Source organism: Rhinoraja longicauda, chromosome 20 (genome assembly GCF_053455715.1).
Source record: "Rhinoraja longicauda isolate Sanriku21f chromosome 20, sRhiLon1.1, whole genome shotgun sequence".
Taxonomy (NCBI): Eukaryota; Metazoa; Chordata; class Chondrichthyes; order Rajiformes; family Arhynchobatidae; genus Rhinoraja; species Rhinoraja longicauda.
This window is the reverse complement of record NC_135972.1, coordinates 7251871-7277795: the sequence shown is the minus strand read 5'-3', so window position 1 is coordinate 7277795 and position 25925 is coordinate 7251871. Positions and strand designations below refer to the sequence as shown.

Sequence of the window (25925 nt, the reverse complement as noted above, 5' to 3'; positions counted from 1 at the left end):
AAAATTCTAACGTTTAACTATTTATCCAGTTGCCTTTTGACGGTTCATATTTAATGTGATTATAACACCTTTTTGGCTTTTGAGATCATAATCTCTCATTATGTAGTTTTCTGTACTCTTAATCCAGTTTTATCCAATTAGCAGCACTGCTGGAAATTGTTTCTTCCTATTATAACCTTTCAAGAACGAGAAACCTTTAAGCCTGATCTTGCTATTTTCTTTGAAGAGGAATAATCCCAGTTTTGCTGTTTCGTGAGTATTCATACTTGTCTTCATTCATCTTGCCTGATCTCAGGCCATCCCATTGTCAAGTGCTTTGAAGTTTTTTATGCATATTTGCAGCTTCCTGATGAAACTACATTGTACCCACCTCAAATTTTCAATGTTCTGCCTGGTGTGCTGAACACTACACTGTATGGAGTTCTCGTACTCTCACCATTTCAGACATGACACGGGCTCGCCGCTCTTTACCTTCGTTGAGTAGACACTTGTAATTATGTTAATTATTTTTTGAGTATGGCTATATCAACCTGAGGTGCTGCAAAAGTCCAATGCTTTTTTCTTTTGCTATTAGAACTTCTATTCAGAATATTCATGTTCCTTTTTGTGTACCTTACAGACTAACGATAAATTCAATCTGTCAACAATTAGCTTGATTTTCCTATTTTACTACCTCCTGTTTGTCTTTTTCTTTAAATGGAACTATTGCTACTTTTGGAATCTGATTCACATTTTGGCATATTTGAGCCCCTACCATAATTGATTTGATTTCTGCCTGAAATGCCTTCTGAAATAAACCATGTTGTGCTTGGCTTCCTTTCTAAATGGTTAATTTCTTTTCATATCATCAACTAAGACAACTTGGATTTTATAAGACAGATTGTTAAAATGAAATTAACTTCTTAAAATAGCTCACTTCTGAATCTTTTCACCTGTGTTTCATGCCATATGTTTTAGATTGGAAAGGGTAAGGTTTGAATTGAATCGGTATTTGTGAGACCTTTTGTGTTTGTTTAAACAAATATTATACTACTGTATTGTGCATGCTAGAAACTGTGTCGCATCTGTATTTTTTCATGGGTTCCTGCTGTCAGAGGAATTCCTCATCTGTCTCTGAAGACTGCTAAGAATCTTCGATCAATTTAATGGGTTTTGTTTCACTGAACTTAATTAAACATTTAACTTGTTCCATTTCATAGGTTCTTTTCTATCTAATGGTCCTCCACCAAATCCCTTGGCAAAAGGAGAAATAGGTACGAAAACAAATGGTGTTAATCAGATTAACTCTGGGGATAAAATGGGCTCCAGTGAGTACAACAGACAACTAGCAGCATTGAATTGTTCGGTCCGAGACTGGATCACCAAACATGTCAATGAGAACCCACTCTGTGATTTGACCCCAATCTTCAAAGACTACGAGAAGCATTTGACAAGCATTGAACAGAAATATGGTAGCAGTTCTGACAGTGGCTCAGAGAGTGACACGAGCAGCAAGCGGCCAGCAATGCAATCTGTTAACACATTTGGTGTTTGCAAAACACCGCAGGGAACAACCCCATCATCTTTATTCTCATCTATCAAAAACAAGGATATTATTCCAGTCACTTCAGGAAAAAAATCTGAGACTGCAATGGGAAATAGTGGGAATATCAACTTGCTCTTTGGGAAAAAAATCGAGAACTCTCCTTTAGCTGGCTTTTCTTTCGGTGGAGGAACTTCAGGCTCATTATTTGGAAAAGATGTGAACCAGGAGAAGATTGTTGCTCCAACTTTTTCCTTCACAGCATCTGTAGAAAAAAAGGAAGAAATAAAAGGTAGTGAGTATAAAGGTATGGGTACTGAATAATTACATTAAATATATTTTTTATTAAAATTGAATTTAAAGTCCGAAAGAATTGCTGTACAATAGATTATGTCGTAATGGAGAGGATTCTCCATTTTCTTTGCAGTCTCCCTTGGAAGATGAAAATTAATAGATTTCAAGTTTCCAACATAGAATATACCTTTATATTTCAGCATTGTAGTGGGCATAGGGAGGTAAATATACAGTTTAATTTAACTTTCCTGGGCTGTGAGGGTGGTATATGTCAAGTCGGGGGGTTTTTAGAGGAGTGGTGCAATGGGTAAAACGTAATGGGTAACACTGGAGACCAACAGTCCAAAGAAATTCTGATGGATAATTAACATGCATTTGATGGAAGTTTCACTGTCTGAAAACGTACAACATATTATCTGTTGCCCTCACATCTGCTGTTGCAAAGGACATATTGTGGTATAATTGCTGTTTAGCTTTGTCATGTGACAGATACTTTCATTTTCGCTCATTGGTCTGTTGTAAGGTTAGGGTTTTCAATTTTGTACTCTTGGTATTTTTAGGATGTGCTTGCTTGTGATTTTTATCCTATCTGCCCCTATTGTCTGTTTCCGATTTCCTTTTTTTTAATGTTTATAATAATTTTTAATTTGCTCTTTTCTCTAGGTTTCTAAAAAAAATCGTGTCCCTTTATTTGCCCTGGTGTTTTAGCTGCTTTCAAGTACTTAGTGTATGCCTCAAACTCCTTTTTTTTTCTCTCTTAGACTTTTTTTTCATCCGTGTTGTCATGTCAGAGATTATATATTGTTTATAAAGCAGAAAACATTTTTGCATATTCTCAAATTTTAGGTACATGCTTGCACTGCAATTCAGGCAAGATATTTTCTAACGCTAAGTGTGGCATTTTTATATATTGTTATAAACATGAAAAATAATCTTGCCTGTGCTTTTACTAGTTCTCCAGAGATGGGCATGTATTCAACAGCAAAGAATGTGAAATAATCTCACCTAGGAGTTTGTGTGGCACCATTTTTGTCTTCCCAAAACAAACCTGACCAGGAGATGATTTTATTTGACCTTTTCTTGCATTGTCTTTATACACATTAGCATACTACTCTTTCTTCTCCTCCCCTCCATCCCCCACCTCCACTTACCAAGAATACCCGGTCTACCTCAAAAACTTTGTTTCCACAAAGCCTTGGGGGAAGAGACCAGTGTTTTTAAAAAAAAAGCAGCTTGCCCCACACATCTTCTTTAAACTTTGCTCCTCTGACCTTAAAGCTCTTGTCCTTTAGTATTTGTTATTTCCATTTCCATCCTGGGAAAAAGGTTCTGACTGTCAACCTCATTTATGCCTCTCATAGGTCTATATACATCTATATGCTCCCCCCTAATCTCCAACTCTCCAAAGAAAACAATCCGTCCAACCTCTCCTTGTAACTCATACCCTCCAAATCAGGAATCATTCTGCTAAACCACTGCATTCTTTCCAAAGCCTCCACATCTTTCCTGTATTGTGATCAGAAATGCAAGCAACACTCCAAATGTTGCCTAATCAAAGTCCTTTCATGATCATGCATCATGTTCTGATTCTTGTACTCAATGCCTCAACCAATGATGGCAAGCGTACCATATGCCTTATTTACCATTCAGAGAGTTATGGACTTGAACCCAAGATCCCTCTGTACATTAATGTTGTTAAAGCTCTTGCCATTAATTGTGTATTTTCCCCTTGCATTCAACCTCCCAAAGTGCAACACCTCACACTTGCTTGGATTAAACCCCATCTGCCAGTCCTCTGCCCATTTTTGTGGCTGATCAATACCCCACTGTACACTTTGACAGCCTTTCTTATATTCTGTGACTCCAGCAATGTTGGTGTCATCTGCCAACTTACTACACCAACCCATCTGCATTTACGTCCAAGTAATTTATATACATCATAAGCAAACGAGGACCCAGCATAGATCCCAGCGGAACTCCACTGGTCACAGTTAATCCCTTGATTTTTTTCTTGCGTCTCCTTCGATACTACCTTAAATAATAGTCGCTAACATTTTTCCTATGACAGATGGCCAACTAATTGGCCTGTTGTTTCCTGCTTTATGTCTCACTTCCATTCTGAATAAGGGAGTTCAATTTGCTATTTTACCATCTCACGGATCCTTTCCAAGTAGAGTCATAGAGTTATACAGCATAGAAACAGGCCCTTTGGCCCAGCTTGTCCATGCCGACCAAGATGCCCCATCTATACTGGTCTCAAGTCCCTGCGTTTGGTCCATATTCCTCGAAACCACATATATCCGTGAACTTGTCCAAATCTGTTTTAAATTTTGTTATAGTACCTGCCTCAACTAACTCTTCTGGCAGCATGTTCCACATACCCTCTATGTGGAAAACGTTGCCTCTCGGGTTCCTATTAAATCTTTCCCCTCTCATGTCCCCTGGTAATTGGTTCCCCTACTCAGGGTAAAGGACTCAGCCTTTACCCTATGTATTCCTATTAGGATCTTAAGATCACCCTTCATACTCCTGCGCTCCGGGAAATAAAGTCTTAGCCTACCCAACCTCTCCCAAAAGCCCAGGCCCTCAAGACCAGGCAAAATTACTGGTTAGCACACAATAAAAGCTTTTCACTGTGCCTCAGTACACATGACAATAAACTAAACTAAAACTAAATCCTCAAATGTTCTGTGCACTCTTTCCCGTTTACCAACAGCTTTTCCATAGTGGAGTGACCAAAGCTGAACATGATACTCCAAATGCAACCACACCAACGTCTTGTATAACTGTGACATAACATCCCAACTTTTATATTCAATCTAGGGAATTTTGAAAATCAAAACCAACACATTGACTATCTGACTAGCCACTTATTTTAGGACTCAGGATAAACTGCATAAAAACCAGAGAACTTGTCAGCCAGCAGCTCCAACTATTGGCTAAGGTTACTTGCCTGGTGATTGCAATTTTCCCTTTTTTCTATCAAACCCCAATTTGTAGTTACTTATGGGATTTTACTTGTATTCTTTGCAGTGAAGACTATTGAAAAATACAATTTATCTGCCATTTCCTTATTTTCCATTTTTACTTCCCCGGGCTCACTTTGTTAAAGATCTACTGAAACTTAACATGTGTTTTTAATTTTCTAGTTAACTTTCTCATACAAATTTTTTGTTCCTGATTAACTTTTAGTTACTTTTACTGTCATATATTCTGTCTGATCTTGGAGACTGTCAAACATCTTTGTAGAATTATATGCTTTTACATTGTTTGATTGTGTCTTTAATATTTTTAGTTTACCAGATACGGTGGGTCCTTTTTGGCCTCTTCCCCCCCCCCCCCCTCCCCCATGTTGGAATATTTTTATTTGAAAGAAATGCACACCTCTTATGCTAGTCTGTAAGCCCAGGCAGAATGTAGTTTAACTGAATGAAGTGGTGGTGATGGAAAAAAAGATTTTGGTATCACTTCCTACCCAATTGAAAGGCTTTTGCATACAGCTGGAGATTCCATTTGGATCGTACCAGTTCATCAATTAATGACCTGCAATTACAATACAATACAATATATCTTTATTGTCATTGTACCCAGGGGTACAACGAGATTGGGAATGCGCCTCCCATACGATGCAATAATTTAAGTAATTTAGACAGCAGCAACCCAACGAAACGAAACAGTTGTAACAGTTTTGGACAGGGTAAAGTGCAAGTTGATCTATGCGTTGTGGCCATCCGGCTCAGCAGGACCGGTTCATATCCCTGGGGATGAAGCTGTTCCTGAGTCTGGAGGTGCGGGCGTAGAAGGCCTTGTATCGTCTGCCCGATGGAAGGAGTTCGAACAGACTGTTGCAGGGGTGTGAAGAGTCCCTTACACATATGTGCACCTTACACATATGGTTTAAAGCTTTAAACTCCATAATTAGCCTTGAACCATATTAAAAAGCTTGGTGCATGGCAAGTCATGATACTTTTTGTACAGATAATGTAACTCGTGTCCCGTTTTGGGGCATTTCCAGTTGCCCCGTATTCAGGACTCCATTCTGCTTTCCCACTGTCATACTTAGCTGGGATTGACATTTTACTGAGTGTTCTCAGTCACTTGACAATCCATAGGGGCAATATTATCCTGTTTGCAGGGTTGTTTTTGTGAATGATTATTTGCTCTGTAGCTGATGAAACAGGCAGTTTTTTTCAGTTGAAAAGTTCTTTATGTAATTTCTCTGATCTTTAAAATTTAGTAAAATAAATAAGGATGAAAGCTTGATTCTGGTAAGTTCAAGCTAATGTTTGAAATGATAGTTCTTTAGACCTTCAAGTTCTTTCCTAATTTCACTATTCCAAGGTCAACTCTTTCGCATTATTTTCAGCACCTGTGTCTAGATGTTAACAAATTTACAGCTTGAGTGTAGGGAGAATAATTAAACTAATGTATTTTATTGCAAGGATCTATTTGCATTGTGAAGCAGTAGAAATGGATCCAGTGGCATTCATCCAAAAACATACGAACGACTCTTCCCTGTACTCTTCCTTTTTTGGTCAACTTTCTTGTTCAGATTTTTTAACACTTTGAAATTTTGGCTTAAATCCACTTTTGTATGTGCCCATCAGAAAGAAGATTTTGTGTCAAAAGAAACCAAAGAACGAAAATAGCAGATTAGAGAACATCACGATAAAGAAACAGAGTTTAACATTTTGTGGCTTTTACTTCATGTTTGTTAGACCAGATTTATCTCTTTGAGACTGCTTAGAACTTGGCAATCTCTCAAATAAGGATTTAAATCAAGTCTCCTTCAGCTGTTCTGTTTATCCTTGCAGTTTCATGGCAATTATGATTAAAAATTACTGCTTCGGGTTTATGGTACCCTATATTCCTGGTTTTAGCTCACCAGGTTGAAATCAAAGCATTGGTTATCAATCATATTGATGTTGCAATCAAGTTAATTCTGCAATTGGAGAAAAAAACTCAGGGGGTCAAGCAACATCTGTGGAAGGAAAGGGAATGTTGACGTTCTTCTCCTGATAAAGGGAATCAATCCAAAAAACTGACAATTCCTTTCCCTTCACAGTACTGCTTGACTTCCAGCATCTTCAGTCAGTTTATTTTAGGGATACAGCGCAGAAACAGGCCCTTCGGCCCACCGAGTCCATGCCAACCAAGGCTCCCCGCACACTAACACTACCCTACACACACTAGGGACAATTTTACCAAGTCAACTAACCTGCAGACCTGTACGTCTTTGGAGTGTGGGAGGAAAACAGAGCTCCCGGAGAGAACCTATGCAGATCAAAGGGAGAATATACAAACTCCTTACAGACAGCACCTGTAGTCAGTTATGCTTTTTAATTCAACAGTTGGTACACAGATCTGAAACTGGTGTCCATCATTTATTTTGTTTTTTAAAAAAAGCTTGTCCATTTGTTTGTGGATACAAAGCAAGAATGACTATCTGAAAATATGATTTGTGTAATCTTATATTAAGTGGCTGTACATTCAACGTGTAACATCATCTTGGAGCTATAGAGCTTAGAAGCAGACCCTCTGGCCCAATATCCATGTGGCCCAAGTTGCCTGACTGAGCTAATCCCATTTACCTGTGCCTGGTCCACATCCCTCCAGTTTTCCTATCATTTTAATGATAAAATAAATCAATCAACTTTAAAAACAAATTGGGTTAAATGACCTTTCCTTGTTTTTTTCATTTGTATTCCAATGTCAGTTCCTTTTTGACCCACCACCATCTGATATCTTTGCTTGCAGGAAATCCTTCTTTCTCTCCCAACCTCCTTTTCTCCAAACCCCAGAATGGGGCAAAGTCCCTGTTCCTTCCTGGTATGCTGGAAGTTCTTAGCAGGCTCTAGCTTGCTGCAAGAGAAGACCAAGTAACAATGCAACATCTTGAGAGATTTGCTTCCAGCAGCATAGTGAGGGCATGAAGGACAACCTGGTGAATCGGCAGTTTGAAATCAGTGGTTCAGTGATCCCTAAAAGGTGGCCAATTTTCCCACCTTCTGTTCTGAAATAGCATTGTGCAAATAGTTGCATTTGTTGTTATAACCATTTCCCCAAATCTTTTCTTCACGAAACAAATTGTTATTCCCATTTTGTTAATGACTCTGGTTTAAAAAAAAAGTACTGTGGCTGGTCAGGCAGCATCTATAAATATAATTAGACATTTGCAGTTTCAGGACAAGACCCTTCATCTGGACTGAGAGTAAAAGGTAAATAACGAGTATAAAGAGATGGTGCAATGGGGCTTGCAAGGGAGAAAGGAGGGATGGGGCAAGAGCTGGCAAGTGCTATTCTAGGTGGGTAGGGGTTAAATGGCAGATGGAGTACAGTGGAAATAGCAACTGAGCTTGGAATGTGATAAGTGGAGATTGCAAAGGGCTGCAGATGATAGTCTGATCAGAAAGGAACCAAATAAGTGACTCGTGACAGGCAGATGGAAGCAGTGGGGTGGTGAATTGAGGACCTATCTGTCATTGGCCTCCACCACTTGCAGGAAGAGGCCTAACGCAAACTAGAACACCGCCTCATATTCAGCCGGGGTAGTCTATAACCCAATGGTAGGAATATTGAATGATCCCATTTTCCAGAAAATCAGCTTCCTTCTTTACCTCCACCTCTCTTATTCTACCCAAGTCCTCTCATAGACTACCCAATTTCTAGCCCCCTGCAATCCAGTTTCCATCCATTCCATCTGCCCATCACCCACACACCCCTCCCACTCCATCTCCTTTGCTCTCCCCTCCCACTTTCCCCATCTGCCCATCATCCCTCTTTTTTGGTGGAATGAAAATGGAAAATATTAGACTTCCTGCAGTCATACCCTCAAGAATACTTGTTTATTGAAAACATGGTTTTAAAGTAAGGTGAGGAAGGTTATGATTTGTGTCGTGTTTTCATGATCATACTGTTAAGATGGTGAATGGTTCCCACTGTTTTACACATTTTTGAAAGAAGACATCGTTTGATCTTGTTGGTGGGAGTTGTACTGACTGGCCAACTCGTATCTTTGCCACATCTTTGAAGAGATTGTAGTTCCAACATAATTGAGAGTTCTTGAAAGCATTTGTTTATTTTTCTTGAGAATTGCATTCAAACTTTGTTTTTGCACATTTTGGTGGCCACGTTTGATCTTTTAAAAAAAAAATGGAATTCCCTATGTTTTACAATTCTGATATGGACCGAAAGGATTTGATAACAAAATGTAGAACCAAAGATTTTGAGTGTCATATCCACGGTTCAGTCTATTTTTTGGGGGGGTATTAGACAATACAATACATATCCATGCACATAATTTGGGGGGAAAACTGCATTCTAGTATTTGGATTAATCAGGTACAAAAATGCGAGGGCCAATCTGTACTAGAGTGTGGAAATTATAGTCGTATTATAAAATAAAAATGGCTATAATTTTTTGAATATTCTGGTATTGATCAGTTTATTGATAAACACATGGGTTTCACAGATTATTTAACTACGAGCTTTGAAATTTGCTCTGTTAATTTGCTATTTCAATTGAGCATAATATATGCATAATTAGAACTGACTAAACTAGGCACATATTGAAATTATAGAAACTGGCTATAAAATGGGTGGATTGAAGATTGTTGCTAAAATTGCTGAAAATTAGAAAGTGTTTTTACCTGTAGCTGTGTAGGGACTCTGTGTGTTCACCACTTGGACTTTTGAAATCAAAATCACAATTTCAAAATTTGTGGATGATATCTTGTGGCGTGAGAGATATAATATAGCAATGAAAAATAGAACTAATAGAAAAATAGAATATAGAGTGAAAAATTGAAGCTCATTTGTAAATTTAAAATACATGTGATATTAAGATGACATCTTAATTTCACATGTATTTTAAATTTACAAATGAGCTGCTTGCAGCAGTTATTTGGTCCATCTTATTCATACTTATCAACTTGGCCATTTTTCTTTTTTTGCCTCTATTTTTAAAACCTTGCTGCTTATTCCAATTTGTAGATGAAAATGAAGAAGAGAGTGAAGAGCCTCCTGAACCTGTTGTAAATGAAATCAAGGAAGAAGATGCAATCTTTTCAAAGAAGTATGTAATGTTATGCAGAATTTAAATATGTCTTAATCAAAGAAGCACCATTCACAAAAACAATTTAGATCTGCGCCTTAGGTAATTTTGGAGCTTCGGTATCTTTTAAACTGAATTGGTGTCCATACTGGGAAACCTTTTTAAATACTCCTGCACGCTTGCACGCTTAGATATTGCTACTTGCATTTTCTTCCAATGACTAGAAATGCATAGATGTCAATGTCTGTATTAGTCCTGCGTGCAAGCATTTATCCACAATCCTGTTTCAGTTTAAATTCTTTGTTTCACCTACCTAACGTTGCTAATTGTTCAAATAAATTCTACTTCCATACAGTTCACTATATGAAAGGGTGCATCCAGGTCTCTCTTCTAAACCTTTAAGTATTGTATCTGGACCATTCAACTACTGTACACAGTCGGCTTCTATCTGCCCTCCTAATATTAGTTTAGAACGTGCAATTTTGAGGCCAGAACAGCATATTTTAAAGCCTTGCATTTTTGCAAAGGCATATTCTCTTGTTGCGGTCTACATTCTATACCTTGTTAACGCAAAGCTTAGAAATATTTATTTTTACAATGCAAATGAATGTCATTTGACCCATCTCAGCCATGCACCCCTCAGCAGGGCAGGCAAACTCATTTTCCTCCTCATTTCATTGTGTTCCTGCAACCTGCTCACTGTCACTTGCCCATCAACTCTCATTTGATTCTTTTGCCACTGTCCTCCACCAGGGTAATTAAGAATGGCCAATTAACCTACTAGCTCATCTTTGGGATGTGGGAAGAAACCCAGATTTATGTAGAGAACATACTCTGCCTGCTTTGGAGATCAGGGTCAAAACTGTGTTGCTGGAGTTGTGAGGCAGCAGCACTAACCGTATGCCATTGTGCTGCCATTAACTTCTACTTTTGCCTTATCAAACTCATGAGCTAAAACATTAAGTTTCTTTTTCCGTTGATTCTACCTGACCTGCTGAGTTCTCGCACGTTCTCTTTCAGCCAACCCCATGTACTGTTACCAATATTTGGTGAAGCTGCATTCCTAAGTTTCTTTACACATCCATAGTAACAATTCTATTCCTATTTGAATAATTTCCGCTATTTTAAAAACAAAATTTATCACCATGCACTTACAGTTGAGGAACACCAATTATCACTTATTCTTAATTTATAAATATCTCTTTGCACTCTCCTTTAGTCTTTAGAAAAGTTTATAATTTACAAAAAGTACTGCCACTTTCTTAAGCCTTTAGCATATACCACATGAAATGAAGGAACCTCCCAGCTGAGTAACATTGGTCACCAATTACCCAGTTTTTAAAAAGCATTTATCTTATTCCACTGGTTGATCTTCTGTGATGTGTAGGAAGGAACTGCGGATGCTGGTTTAAACTGAAGAAAGGCACAAAATGCTAGAGTATCTCAGCGGGACAGGTAGCTTCTCGGGAGAGAAGGAATGGGTGACGTTTCAGATCGAGAACCTTCAGACCAAAGAAGTCTGAAGAAGGGTCTCAACCCGAAACGTCACCCATTCCTTCTCTCCAGAGATGCTGCCTGTCCCGCTGAATTACTCCAGGATTTTGTGTTGATATTATCATATCATATCATATCATATATATACAGCCGGAAACAGGCCTTTTCGGCCCTCCAAGTCCGTGCCGCCCAGTGATCCCCGTACATTAACACTATCCTACACCCACTAGGGACAATTTTTTTTAACATTTACCCAGCCAATTAACCTACATACCTGTATGTCTTTGGAGTGTGGGAGGAAACCGAAGATCTCGGAGAAAACCCACGCAGGTCACGGGGAGAACGTACAAACTCCTTACAGTGCAGCACCCGTAGTCAGGATCGAACCTGAGTCTCCGGCGCTGCATTCGCTGTAAAGCAGCAACTCTACCGCTGCGCTACCGTGCCGCCCATATTCTGTGATAATCTCCTGTATTGGAATTTGTCAGTTCTGCTAATCCACATGCAGTACATCTATTGTCTTTGTCCCGTCTTCATGTTTCCCCCAAAATTCTTCAATAAAGAGGATTGTCTTTTTGAAGTCCCAGTTAATTTTCTCTTCACTTATGGGATATTTTTACCCTTAATTGGAAACACTGAAATTTCCTCAATCACTAATTGGGTTGTAATTGGTCTTTCCTTAGAATAGATACTTCAGACCTTTAACAGTGAAGCCCCAAAATATTCAGGTGATTGCTGACTGGCGTCTTGGATATGTTTTGTCAAATTTTCTCAAATAATGTTCCTTTGGCTGAACTAAGTTATTTACAAAATAAAATATGCTTAATGTAGCTTGTGCTCCATAATTTCAGCATTTACATTCCTTTCCAATTTCCTTCTCTGCATGTAAGCTGGTGAAGCCACATGGGATCCAAAATTGGCTGGGGGATAGGGGACAAGGGGTAGTGGTGGAAGAATGAATGATTAATCACGTAGGCATTCCAGCTCAATTTTCACCTTCAATTTTTAAAAAATATTCACATATCTTCTATTTTGCAATTTTTTCCTTCACATCTTGAAGTTAAAAAATCATCCATTTGTACGATGCTTTTCACAATCGCAGGGCATGCTAAACACTTTGAGGCCAAAAGAGCACTTTTGAATTTACTATTAATTTTTAAAACACATTCTTCTGGATCCCAAGCCCATCTTTTGAGCACCGAAGCATTCTTTGATTTGACCTAACAAGCCATTCCTCGTTATGAGACACCACTAACGGTTCAAAAAAATGGGCCCACCATACCTTCTAGGTGAGACCTGGGATGCCATAATAAATACAGATCTTACTAGCAGTACATATATCCTGAAACATGATATGACTAAAAAGAGATTAAAACACAACTCTTACATGAGGAAAGGTTCTTGCATATCAGTAAATATGGAATTTCAGTCTTAAATGCCCACAGATAAGACAAACTCAGGATGAGGAAATTTTGTAGGATTGTGCTATTAAGCTTAAATTTTGTCGGATTTTTTGCAGGTGTAAAATGTTCTACAAGAAAGATGGGGATTTCAAAGATAAAGGAATTGGTACAATCCATTTAAAACCTGCGGGAGATCAAAAGATTCAGTTGTTGGTACGAGCAGATACAAATCTGGGTGAGTTAATTCACATCTATGACTTGCATCAACAAATTAATTATGTAGAATTAATGTCTTATACAGAATTTAGTCAGCAGCTCCAGTAATGAAAGGTTGTGCATCTTAAATGAAATAATCAACTGCCATCCAAGACTATAATTAACCATCTCTTTTCAAAGGTTTGCCATCGTGGACTTACCAGAATCAACATCTTGAGAAATACCATTGACCTGTTTTAACTTGCCCAATCATATAAATATTGTCACTGCATTCATTAAACGGTTTGCTGATTCTTTAACGCAGCAGTTAATGGAGTAATGCAGTCCCCTGCACTTACTTGGATAAGTGCAGTTCCAACAACACTAAAGATCCAGAGCATCAGAGTAGATAAGGCAGTGGAGGCCAGGCAGTGGAGGCCAGTTCGTTGGATGCTTTCAAGAGAGAGCTGGATAGAGCTCTTAAGGATAGTGGAGTGAGGGGGTATGGGGAGAAGGCAGGAACGGGGTACTGATTGAGAGTGATCAGCCATGATCGCATTGAATGGCGGTGCTGGCTCGAAGGGCTGAATGGCCTACTCCTGCACCTATTGTCTATTGTCTATAAGCTCATGATAGGCACCATATTCTTTTTTTAAAGTATTTCTTCAACTTGAGTTTTACTACTTGCAAGATATTCTGCAGCAACTCTCTAGACCTTTGATAGCATCTCCCAAGCTCATCTTTCTTGTACTAATAATAAGACCAAGGGTAGCAAGTATTTGGAAACAGCGTTGCTACTAACTTCCCAAATCACATAACTTGAGGGTATGTCATAGACCCATCACTGTTTAGTTTTAGAGATACAGCACATAAAAGGCCCTTTGTCCCACTGAGTCTGTGCCGACCAGCAATCCCTGCTCATCAACACTGTCCGACACACTAGGGACAATTTACAATTTTACCAAGCCAATAACCCTACAAACCTAAATGTCTTTGGAGTGTTGGGGAAACCGGAGCACCCGGGGGAAACCCACCCAGGTCACGGGGAGAACGTACAAACTCCATACAGACAGCACCCATAGTCAGGATTGAACCAGGGTCTCTGGCGCTGTAAGGCAGAAACTATCGCTGCACCACAATGCTGCCCCCTGGGTCAAAATCCTGGAGTTCAATTCCCAAAAGCATTATTGCAATGTCTTTAACAAACTGTAGCAGTTCGAGGTGGCAACGAGGCATTACCACCTCAAGGACAAATACCAGTGTTAGTGATCAGATCCCATGAGCATCCCTTAAGCGGGCAATAAACCAGCAGCACTTGATGTTTGGCTCCAAGTGTGTCCCATTGGAACAGTTCAGTTAGCGCACGCCATGTGTAATGCAGCTGGTCAGAAACAAATCCTTGGTGTCGACCACTGCACCCCTTCTCAGATCTATTTGGCAAACACGCACTCCAGAAGAAGGTGGGTGATGGTATCGCCCTCATTGGGCCACCGAGAGGGTAGCATACAATGGGGTTGACACTCTGGCAGTGCATGAGGGTTTTACTGGGAGGGTCCAGCACCAGCTAAGGAACATCTTGGTACTTGATTGAAAATTCTGGTGATATTCTGTAATAATGACAATGACAGTCTGCTCAGAGAACCATCCAAATGAATCCACCAGTACCTTTTGCCGCAGGACCTTGGATGCTCTGTTCAAACCTCTGACTGACTTATAATGAAAATAGAACAGCACGGTCCACCTAAATGGATTGTTCTACAGCTGTCTGGCCAGTTCATTCTTTGCAACCCTGGAAGCAGTTAATTTTTTGCATGCAATGCCACTTGTGTTTGTGTATTAAGGATCTTCGCACAGCTTGATTCAACCACATACAAAAGCAGCTATTGGAATGAGCATCATTTTGGAAACCACCTTTCTCTGGAGATTTTGACATTGGGTGCCTGCAGATACGATCCATTTTACATCCCCAGATGGTCAGCAAACTGTTGTACCTTGCAGTTGCATATCAGGTTCTTTACTGCAGTCTAAAGGGAGTGCTGCTGACATTTGAACGGTCTGCTAAAATTTACTGTACGCACTCATAAAAGGCTACTTTGGTACAATACTTGAATGCCTCCTTTATTTGAGGTGAGGGAAAGGAAATTTAATGTTTCATCAACAATAGACTTATTCAGTTCTCTACGACTCTGGTTTGCTTTCTGGAAAAGCCATTGAAGTTATGTTAGGCCGAAGGGCCTATTTGGTGCTTTATTCTATAATTAACATACAGATTTACTTACTGAAAATTGACAATGGAATGTGTTATCCAGTAGAAAATAAGTATTATTTAAGGAAATAACACAATTGAAACCATGAATATTTACAAACCTAAAGTTTTGTTTTAGCTGGAAGATTTTTCCTGAGTTTGGGATTGGCAAGATGCTTCTTAAATTTGGGAGATCAAAATAATCTGGAGTGATTTTAGGAATACAAAACTGCAAAAACCATTTCCAACAGTTAATGTCATTAAAACGAAGGCATTAAATAAAACTTAATAGGAGAATCTGATTTATCTTCAGTAACAGATGCAACAGGAAAATCAAGTTTCATTAGTTAGTGGAATAAGATTGTAGCAAATGGCCAGAGTTTGAAATCTTCCAACTTTTGTTTTTCATGACTAGGAAATGTTTTACTGAACATTATGCTTCACCCATCACTGCCTTGTACAAGAACAGGAAAAAACAACATCCTAATCGTCTGTGTTCCCAACCCTCCCATCGATGAGAAAAGTCCTGACACAGCTCTGCCAATTTTGATCCGTGTGAAAACTCCTCAGGATGCAGATGAGCTTCACAAAATCATTACAGAGAAAAAAGCTGCACTTTAAGTGCGGTTGGTGTTCTATCTGATGGTATAAAGAAGTCTTGCCAAGTTGCTGCTAGGGTCTTTAATTCTCAATTTTTAAAAAAAATTGTTACCGAGAGGAAAATAATGGTTAGGCAGATTGCACTCAAGTGCTTTCATTTTCATAAGGACATCCCTCTGCATTGTCTCTTTGCAAGGGCATTGTCCTTCTTATGTGTACTGAAGTTATTTTCTGTGCACAATTGTGGCCTGACCTGATTTTTTGAAGCATAGATAAATCATTTAGATCACGTTTGATAAATGGGTCCAGCATTTAATAACACAGCAACCCATGTCATGGAAGAATCTGTGTGCTAACCTCGGGGATTGGAAATTTCTATCCTGACAACCGCTTGCATTCAAACTTTTTACTCCACTTTCTTCTGGTTCCTCGTGTAGGTATCTTCCAAGCAGTGGGAGTAATGATTTAAAGCTCAGAACTGTTGTAGAAATTCTCTTTTGCCACCACCCCATTTCCAAAAAAACAGTTGTGTTTCCATGTTCACCCGTGAGAAAATGCATGAGATTCACATCTGACATTAGAGTAAAGCTTGAAATCTGAAGATAAACCGGGAATGGGGTTTAAAAAACCCCAAAACTATAGTAAAACCAAATAGCGATTAGTGGATTAAAAAAATTCTGCAAGTACAATTAAAGACAATTGATAAATAACTGGCGAATAAACAAATGTTCAATTCTTTCCATTTCCCCCCAAAACTCTTGTAGCTATCCATTTTAACAACTTGTAAGCCACATGATTTTCATTTGCTGTCATAAAATAGTAATAAAAAATATTGAATCTGTTGATTTGTTGGGGTTGATTCTTCTGCATTATCTGATAAATTTAATTCACTACAAGAAGGAAATTGTCAGATCATGTTTGAATATCTTAAATTGGCATGGTAAGCTAAATTTGCCCTTTTCAGCCAGTCAATGTTTATATGCCATGCCTTTCCATTAAAGAAACACCCTGGTAGATAACCTGATATCATAAACCAATCTCCACAGTTAAATGTTACCTGCTCCAACTAAATGTAATATATAAAATTAGCCAACTTGACACAATTAACAGATTTTCACTTTTTTTTTTCATCATTCTGTGCCCTGTAATGCTCAAGTTATTTTATTTGAAGATTTTTTGGAGAGTATTCTGATTGAATTTTTAGAGCATACTGTCTATGTTTTGGAATTAGTGGGTCTTGGAATTCTGTGGTAGGCAGTTGTCAAAGAGAAATGGGACCATTTTAGAAGCTGATTTGTCAGAATTTAAATTTTGAATCATGTTTGGACGTGCAGATATAACGGATAAGATCAGTTATAGTTCTTGAATCTTAAATATCAATGCCGAGCTGCACTTTGGATGTTTGTACTGATCGGGGAATCCTTCAAGACATTGAAACTAGGTGTCGGTTTAAAGCATTCCTAAGACTAATCAAGCTTTCGAGCTCTGTTGTGGTCTTAATAGGATTTTTAAATTAAGTATTTTAAATGTTTTAGTGATCTCCAATATAATTAGAAAGCTGACAAACTCTCTTTATAAATCTGTTATTGATTAGATATTAATCCAGGTAAACGTTGCATATTTGAACCGTGAGTATTAATACTGAGCATGATCTTGGCTAGTCGGTATGCCCAATGATATCAAACAATGTGCAATGCTCATTTGACATCTTTTGGTCATCTGTCATCCCTTTCTATCTGTGTCTGAAGAGTCATTTATAGAGCTACGCCAAGAGTTCCCAAAGGCCAAATTGGCTGATGGAGATCCATGTTATGGGAGACTGGAGATGTGGCAAAAAAAATGCACAAGAACGATATCAAAGTTGAGTGAACATACTTAATATGAATGGGTCAGAAGGTGTGTGGTAGAAACGGAAGATATCTCACTGTAGTGATTTTATGTGTTGGGAACACGTTACCAACTGATGAGTCTGCAACTAGAAATCACTAACTCGGAAAGTTGGTACAAAGTGGAATTCTTTAAAGTGAGAAATAATTGAGTAGCATAGTCCAATTTAAGCAGAAGCTGGATAAGCTCAAGGACGAAGGGTATTGATTGATATGTTGACAATTATCTGAAGAGAGGTGTGAGAAGTTATCACCAGCAGAGAGCTGTAGAATCTATAAACAAATCCATCTATGGCATCATTTACATGAATCTAAAATGTGGCTATTGTTGAAACAACTAATTTTGGTAGCCACTATTAACCGATCCTGCCATACTGTTATTTTTTAAATAATTTTCCCAAGTGTAGTTTACCAATGAAAATGTTTTAAAAAAAATTAAGTTATACTGGCTCGGGAAAGACTAACTTTTATTTGTGCAATATTCTCCACTCATTTGCAGAATCTTGGAGATTCCTTAGTTGATATTTCTTATGGTATTTCCAACATGTTTATCTTACAGACATGGGGCTTTAAAAAATATTGCTATGCTAATTTGTGACGGTTTATTCAGTTTACCAGTTTGTTAACAGCCCGCAAGCTTGTTATCGCATGTGAACTGGTTTCATAAAATATGGGGTTGCCTCCGAGGAAAAGTACAGTGCTTTCTGGGGCCTTCTAAATAAAGGCCCTTGCCGTCTTTCCCTGATGACAATCTTATGTGAATGCTTAAAGTAAAACTGCTTGTAACCTGTGATGTACAACTTCCCAAGTTTGCTCTGAATTGCCAAGACTACTTATGTGAATTACTGTGCAAAAACAAAATGCAAGTTGTAGTGAATTATCTTCCAACATAAACCATTTTGAACCAAATTGAGAATTTTTGTGTTGTGTTTGTAAAAGATTTATTTTGACACTGGATTATTGTTTAAACATCTTTTCACGTTAAGGTTTTGCAGAAGTCTAATGTATCCCTGTGTGCAGCCTTGAAGTGGGCCATTTTCACAATTTACAAATGCAGCCAGGGTGATTGTTGCAACAGAAACACTTCTGACAATGTTTGCGTCTTAATGAGCCTGAAGTCATTAGTTCAAAGAATCTATAATGTGATTGCTAGAAGTCTGAAATTAAAACGGAAAATAGTAGATATACGCAATAGGTTCAACAGAATCTGGAGAATTAAATTGTGTTAATGTATCATGTTAATGACCTTGCCACAGTTCTGGAAAGGTTAGACATTAATAGGTTTTAAAATTGTACAACTAGAGTACTGGAGCTTGTAAGCCAGGCCTGTCCATGAGATATGAGTAACTGCAGATGCTGGTTAATGCAAAACAAAAGACACAAAGTGCAGGTGTAACTCAGCGAGTCAGGCAGCATCTCTGGAGAACATGGATTGGTGATGATTCCGATTGGGCCTCAGACTCTGAGGAAGGGCCCCGTCCCAATATAATCACCTGCACGTTTTCCAGAGATACTGCCTGACCCACTGTGTTACTCCAGCATTTGTGTCTGTCCATGAGACAGTTGTCTGCGCTGACTAAACAATGAGCTGCCAGTGCACACTTCACCATCACAGATATGTTTCAAAAATTGCACTCTGCCTTATGAGTTAAACCTCCCCGTATCTAATGCATGTGGATCTCCCAATCAACAGAAAACAAAAAAGGAATGCTCATCCCACTTGGATTCACCTTGTTTTGGTATTCTCAACCAGATATGCCATTGTTTCATTGATTGATACAGGTCATGAATCATTTCTCTTGGGAATCAATTATCGACCTTTGGGAGAGACCTCTGCCAAATCTCATCTGATCTTTCGTTAATCCCTCTTGAATAATTTCTATCTTCCGTCTCAAGGATGTTTCCAGTACATCTTCCATGAAGTTGCTTTCTGATTGAGACCCTCCACAGCTATGAAGGCAGTTAAGCCTTTTAGTGGTTGTCAAAACTGAATTTCTAAATGTCTCTATCTATAAATCTCGAGTGATATCAAACTTAATAATTTACAAATAATTGAACTTTTAAGAAACAAACTGATTTAAAAAAAATCTTTCTAGAAAGTATTTTACTCGTTGAGGTAAATGGAGTGGCTGACGTGTGCAAGGAGTAACCAGGTACAGGTTAAGCAGTAAAATGGAGACATTTGTCGGTTCAGCAAGCTGACTTCCCAGCATAGCTGCTGGAACTTCCTAACACAGGAAGTTAGCGCTGTGCCATTGAACTCAATAGGGTGCCCAATGTTGTAATGACAGTGGCATAGACCACCTGGGGATTTTGGATCTTAATATCTGTATGAACAGCCTTCGGAAATGTTTCAGCCTTTCAATATAGCAATTCCTGCAACAAAAAAGGCTGTGTACTAGAGATACTGGCAAAGGGGGAAGTTTTCAAAGTTGCATTGAAAGATCAACCTGTATGGGTAATGTTTTTATTTTTTTTCCATAGTTGCTGTATGCTGGCCATTTCCTGCCTTTATATCCAATTGGTGTGTTTGATAGAATATTTGAAAATAATGATGTGAATTATCTTCATTCTATTTTTTCTGAAGTTAATTTGCTGCTGGTTTTGCACGATTTACAAAAAAAATTCTGTGAATATTATTGACTTTCAGTAATGGTAGTGAATCCATCCTGCCCAATGTAATCAATGTCATCACTTTTTATAAAGAAAACTCTATGTGACAGACTTCTGAGTGACACATGTCAACTGGGTTAAAGGCATCCACTGCTGTTCATTCTATTAATGGGTATCTGGAAAATTAGAAAATGTTGCTCGTTTAGTATCGCGCGAAAATGCAGGTGCATTGATGGATCTTCCCAACTAGTTGAAAGATGTGTTTTAAATGTGCAAGAGCTGTCAGCTAAAACTATTTCTTACCACAGCTTAAAATACATTTGATAATATTAATAATTACAAGGAGGTGCAGGTGCTGGCTTACAAAAGAAAGGCACAAAGTGCTGGAGTAACTCAGCAGGCCCGGCAGCACCTCTGAAGAACATGGATGGGTGACGTTTTGGGTCAGGATTCATGGTCGAGCATCAGAGTAGACGTGTCCCAAAAGGTCCATGTTTCTGCAGAGATGCTGCCTGACCCACTTACTGGAGTAACTCCAGCATTTTGAGTCTTTGATTATATTGACTCTTATTAATCTTTCTGATGAATCGACGTTGTGCTTTAAAATGCACAATGTGTTCCCAGTTTAATTTACCATAGTTGCTTTGTATCCAGCATCAAAGGCTCCAGCTGCATGCAGGAATGGATATACATTTCTTTTTTTCTTTCTCGCTTTCACAGGTTATTCTGATTTGGTTACTCTTGCATATCTGTTCCCAGTGTAATACGCACTTTTCAGTTATTGATAAGTGCAATGAAAGCATCCACAATTTAAAGAAACTTTATTGGCCTATTTGCAAAGCAAAGTGTGGATGCAGGTCTCTAAAATGTAACGTGTTGGGACAATACCTTAACATTCCAATCTGTGTTGAATAGAAGATTTTTATTGCTCAATCTGGGACTTGGTAATGAAGGGGAAAAGAGGCAGATATACGACTGAGGGTTATTTAATAATGAGAAAATGTGTGATAAGGATGTTTAAGTGAACTAACTGTATAACTTAGAAATTGATGGGGTTTGTCCAGTGCAAGCATGCTGGAGGCACTTTTGGTCAATTGTCACTATTGAAAGCGTCTCAATATTACAGAACATGAAGTTGTTTTTATTCTAATTTTGCAAATAATGCCTCGATTTGCAAAGACATCAATCTTATTTGGTTTCTGCATCGTAATTTATATAAATGCAAGCTGAATTGAGAAGTATTTTATTATGTTTTTGGATTACACAATAAATGACTTTTCGGCATAATTGGCTTGAGTTCTTTTGTTTGTATAAAAGTTACCTTTCTACAAATTGTAAATCTGTGCTTAATAAAAAGGATTTGTCTTAATTTTGAAATTATTGATGTTTTGGCCATTTTACATTTTTAAAACAATTGTTGCTCCTTGTGAAATGCCTTTGTTGTAAAGCGTGTGAATTTTTAGTTTTTTGAAAGTTTTTTCTATCCAATGCATGTTTAATGTAAGGAAATGAATACATTGAGGAGCAATTTAATTTTGTTTTAATTGACTTAAGGTGCAAGTGCCATGTCTTAATTTAAACATTTATAAACAAGCCGATTAGAGTTTTTTGGCAAATGCACTTTTAATGTCTCTGATTTTTAAAAAAAATCAGTGCCCCAACTGCAAAATAAATTTTGACTGGCAATAATGGGTTTTGAATTCTTTGAAGCTTTATTTGAACAAAGGATGTTAATATTCTGTCCTCACAACCTGAGTACAGATGGTGTTTTTTGATGTTGTGAGCTCATTATGTATGCTTTCCATGAAAACTGAAACCATATTTTAAAGTGCATTGTCTTGGTGCAGGGCCTCAAGTAAAAATAAGTTTAAACATTTAAAAATGTAAACCGGTGAGTATTTACATGAATAAAATGTTTTTTCCACAGATATTTCAAGGGTGGCTAATTTGGAACACTTATTTAACAATGTTTTTGTATCAGTAACATCTGTAATTGTTTGACTATCAAAGGTTTAAATATGTTTATGTTACCCTTTCTGTTCTGAAAACTGTCGCAACAGTTGGCTGTACATGCCCTCAACCCTGTTCTATTTTTCAGTCACATTTTAGTTGCTCTGCAAACCAACTCCAAATTCTTGCCTTTGCCCATGTCTGTTAATATATTTGGTTTTTAAAAAAAGATCTGTCATTTATACTAGTAGTGCTCTCCTGTGCAAAAGAATAGCAAACTAACAGTTCATGTACTGGTGATTGCTAACTTCTCATTTATTCATTAACCACAATAGGATTAGGTATTTCAGGAGTCGAATCAATTTCTCATCTTTCAACTAGTCGTCTTAAAACAGATTACTTAACAATATTGTCGTTTAGTTTAGAGATACAGGCCCATCCGTTCACACTAGTATGTCAGACCACATTCCCATCCACTCCCTACACATTAGGGGCAATCTTAGACAGGCCATTGGGAGGGAACTGGAGCACCTGGAGGAAACCCATGCATTCAAAGGAGTTGCAAACAGATGCTCCTGAGCAACGGGTCGAGACAGTGACGCAGCGATAGAGTTGCTGCCTTACAGCACTTGCAGCGTCGGAGACCCGGGTTCAATCCCGACTATGGGTGAGGTTTGTACGGAGTTTATATGTTTTCCCCTGACCGTGGGTTTTCTGCGAGATCTTCGGTTTCTTTCTTAACTTTCCATCTGATTCCACACCCAATTTCTGCATACCTCACATTCAAATGAAATAGGGTGGTATCTGACTTACATAGAACAGTAAAGTGTAGGAAGGAACTGCAGATGCTGGTTTACACTGAAGATAGACATGAAATGCTGGAATAACGCAGAGGGTCGGGCACCGTCTCGAGAGAAAAGGAATTTTGGGTCTGAGGAAGGATTCCAATGAGAAACGTCACCTATTCCTTTTTTCCCCAGAGATGCTGCCTGACCTGCTGAATTACTCCAGCATTTTGTATCTAAAAGCTTCCTAAATGCCTCTATCATACCTGCTTTCACCACCACCCCTGGCATCATGCTCCACCATCCTCCGGCAATGACGGCTACATTGTTTCGAAAAGTAGTCTTTTTTGTTATGTCAAGTCAAGTTAAGTCAGTTTTATTTGTATAGCACATTTAAAAACAACCCACGTTCACCAAAGTGCTGCACATCTGATTAGGAAAAAAAAAAAAAAGAAAGTTATAGTGGTCACTTGACATACACAGATCAGGAGGACGGGCCCAACGGGCACACTTGGAGAGTAAGAGTGGGGCTGGGGGAGGAGAGAATGGGGGGTGTGGGGACGGGCCCAACGGGGCCCGCTTTGCTAGTCTCCTTTAAACTTTGCCCCTCTTCCCCCTTAAAGCAATGCCATTTGCTGTGCTTGTGAGCTTGTACCATCCTGCCTTACTGTAGTTTTTAGGAAAAAACACTTTTGAAACAATGTTACATAAAGACTTGACAAATGGAGGTGTAAATATTTGTTTTGGATGAGTAAACGGAAAGCTATTATTAAATTGTTTCACTCAATAACTAACCATCTACCTCTGCAAAGAGCCCAAGTGTCCTGTAATAAGAACAAATTGGTGGAGTTAGACAGCAATTTGAAGAAGGAAAGTAAGTTAATGTTTCAGCTTGCCCATGGGGCAGATCTGTTGAAGATTCATTGTACTCTATCCAAAATAACTTGTCAGATCAAAGTGTTGGAGTAACTCAGAGCATCAGGCAACGTCTCTGAAGGACAGTGGGAACCTTCTGCAGATATTGTACTCCAGCACTTTGTGTTGTACACAAGATTCCAGCATCTGCAGTTCATTGTGTCTCCATATTGCAAAGGGCAACATGGGCAAAGCCAGGTTCGATCCTGACCACAGGTGCTGTCTGAGTGAAGTTTCCACATTCTCCCTGTGACCACGTGGAGTTTCCCGGATGCTCCAATTTCCTCCCACATTCCAAAGACGTGTGGGTTTGTAGGTTAATTGGCTTCTGTAAATTGCCCCTAGTGTGTAGTACAGAACTAATGTACAGGTTATGGGCAGCGTGGACTCTGCACCAAAAGGCCTGTCCCCACATTGCGTCTCTAAACTAAAATGTTACTTTGGGTTCTCAATAGACAATAGGTGCAGGAGGAGGCCATTCGGCCCTTCAAGCCAACACCGCCATTCAATGTGATCATTCTCAATCAGTACCCCGTTCCTGCCTTCTCCCCATACCCCCTGACTCCGCTATCCTTAAGAGCGCCACAGATGTTTCTCAACTGCTAATGATTTGCAGAACTTTGATTTTATTTCTGATTTCTACCAGCTTCTTCCAAGTATTTTGAAGCTAGCTTCCATCTTTGTTAGGCTAAAAGAAAATACCCAAAGATAAAATATTTTCTTCATAAAAGAGATTATAATTGCAAATCAACAAATGATATCCCTACTCAAAAGGGGTGCAAACCAGAATTTAATCAGTTAAGATGCATTGTACATCATTCTGATTATTTGATCTCAGTTACATAAATATTAATCAGAAACAAAATGTGCTTTTCAGTTTACAAGGTAGAAAAGCAAAAGATTTGTCAAATTACAAGACACGTGTATGAAACGGGCAGCGACTGTTAAAACAATTTATTTTCCTTGACGTCTTTTGGATTAAGATTACAAATTCCATTTTGTTTCATGCATAATTTATTGAGATATGCAAATTAAACAAATGTGACTTGCTCCTGGCCATTTTATTTTCTTAAAGATACATTATTAATTCTGTCATATTTATCACAAATCTTTCTAAATGTGCCTTCTAGTTAGAATTTTTTGGGGGGGGGGAAGTGATAATTTTCATCAGTATCGCAGAACTTTTTGCCACAAAATACACTAAACATAAATTGTTCATGAATGAAGAGACTAGAGGGTGGTGAATCTGTGAAATTCTTTGCCACTGGAGGCCAAGTCAGTGGATGATACAGTATTTAAGGCAGAGATAGATAGATTCTTGATTAGTAAGGGTGTCAGGGGTTATGGGAAGAAGGCAGGAGAATGGGGTTAGGAAGGAGCAATAGATAGATCACCCATGATTGAACGGGGGAGTAGGCAATGGGCGGAATTTCCTATTCCTATCACTTACAATCTTGTGACATGATCTAATGAAATTTTAAGAAATGCAAATGGGCTGAAGAAACAAAATCTTCTCAAATTAATTAAACAGATGGTTTGTGATCTGATTGCATCTGAATAGCAAATTACCAAAGGTCGCTTTGCAAGATTTGCTTCCCAGTAATTCAATCATAACAGAACTTCCTTCCCCAGGTTTTAATTACGGTTCAAAACAAGCAGCTGGAAAACACATAGCTGCAATTCTGCTCCACGATAATTACATTAAACCTAATTAGGGTAGACACTCTTCGGAAGGAACTGAGCACTGCCCACTCAAAGGTAGATCACAGAACATTTGGCTGAAAACCTGTAACTTGATGTTTGAAAAGTAGTTGCAAGACGCAGTGGCACAGATGACCAAAGGACACACAGTGCTGGAGTAAACCAGAGGATCAGGCAGCAACCCTGGACAACATGGATAGGTGACGTTTTGGGTCAGGACCCTTCTTCAGACTAGAGTCCTCATGATTTTGTACAGCTCTACAAGATCAA

The 25925-nt window shown here is 38.6% G+C and overlaps 1 protein-coding gene across 12 annotated transcripts in view; it reads left to right on the top strand.

Annotated features, from left to right (window-relative positions):
- nup50 (nucleoporin 50) overlaps nucleotides 1-23152 on the top strand; it is a 41253-nt gene extending 18101 nt beyond the window's left edge. For 4 of the 12 annotated variants that reach the window (XM_078416880.1, XM_078416881.1, XM_078416879.1 and 1 more), the window contains 5 exons: nucleotides 1200-1829; nucleotides 8002-8034; nucleotides 9808-9889; nucleotides 12882-13000; nucleotides 15621-23150. In XM_078416880.1, coding sequence (XP_078273006.1) covers nucleotides 1200-1829; nucleotides 8002-8034; nucleotides 9808-9889; nucleotides 12882-13000; nucleotides 15621-15826 — 1070 coding nt within the window. In that variant the 3' untranslated portion in view covers nucleotides 15827-23150. Of the gene's footprint in view, nucleotides 1-1199; nucleotides 1830-8001; nucleotides 8035-9807; nucleotides 9890-12881; nucleotides 13001-15620 lie in introns of all 12 variants that reach the window. The other 8 variants (XM_078416873.1, XM_078416875.1, XM_078416882.1 and 5 more) reach the window with 5 other exon arrangements.
- The last annotated feature ends 2773 nt before the right edge of the window (nucleotides 23153-25925 follow it).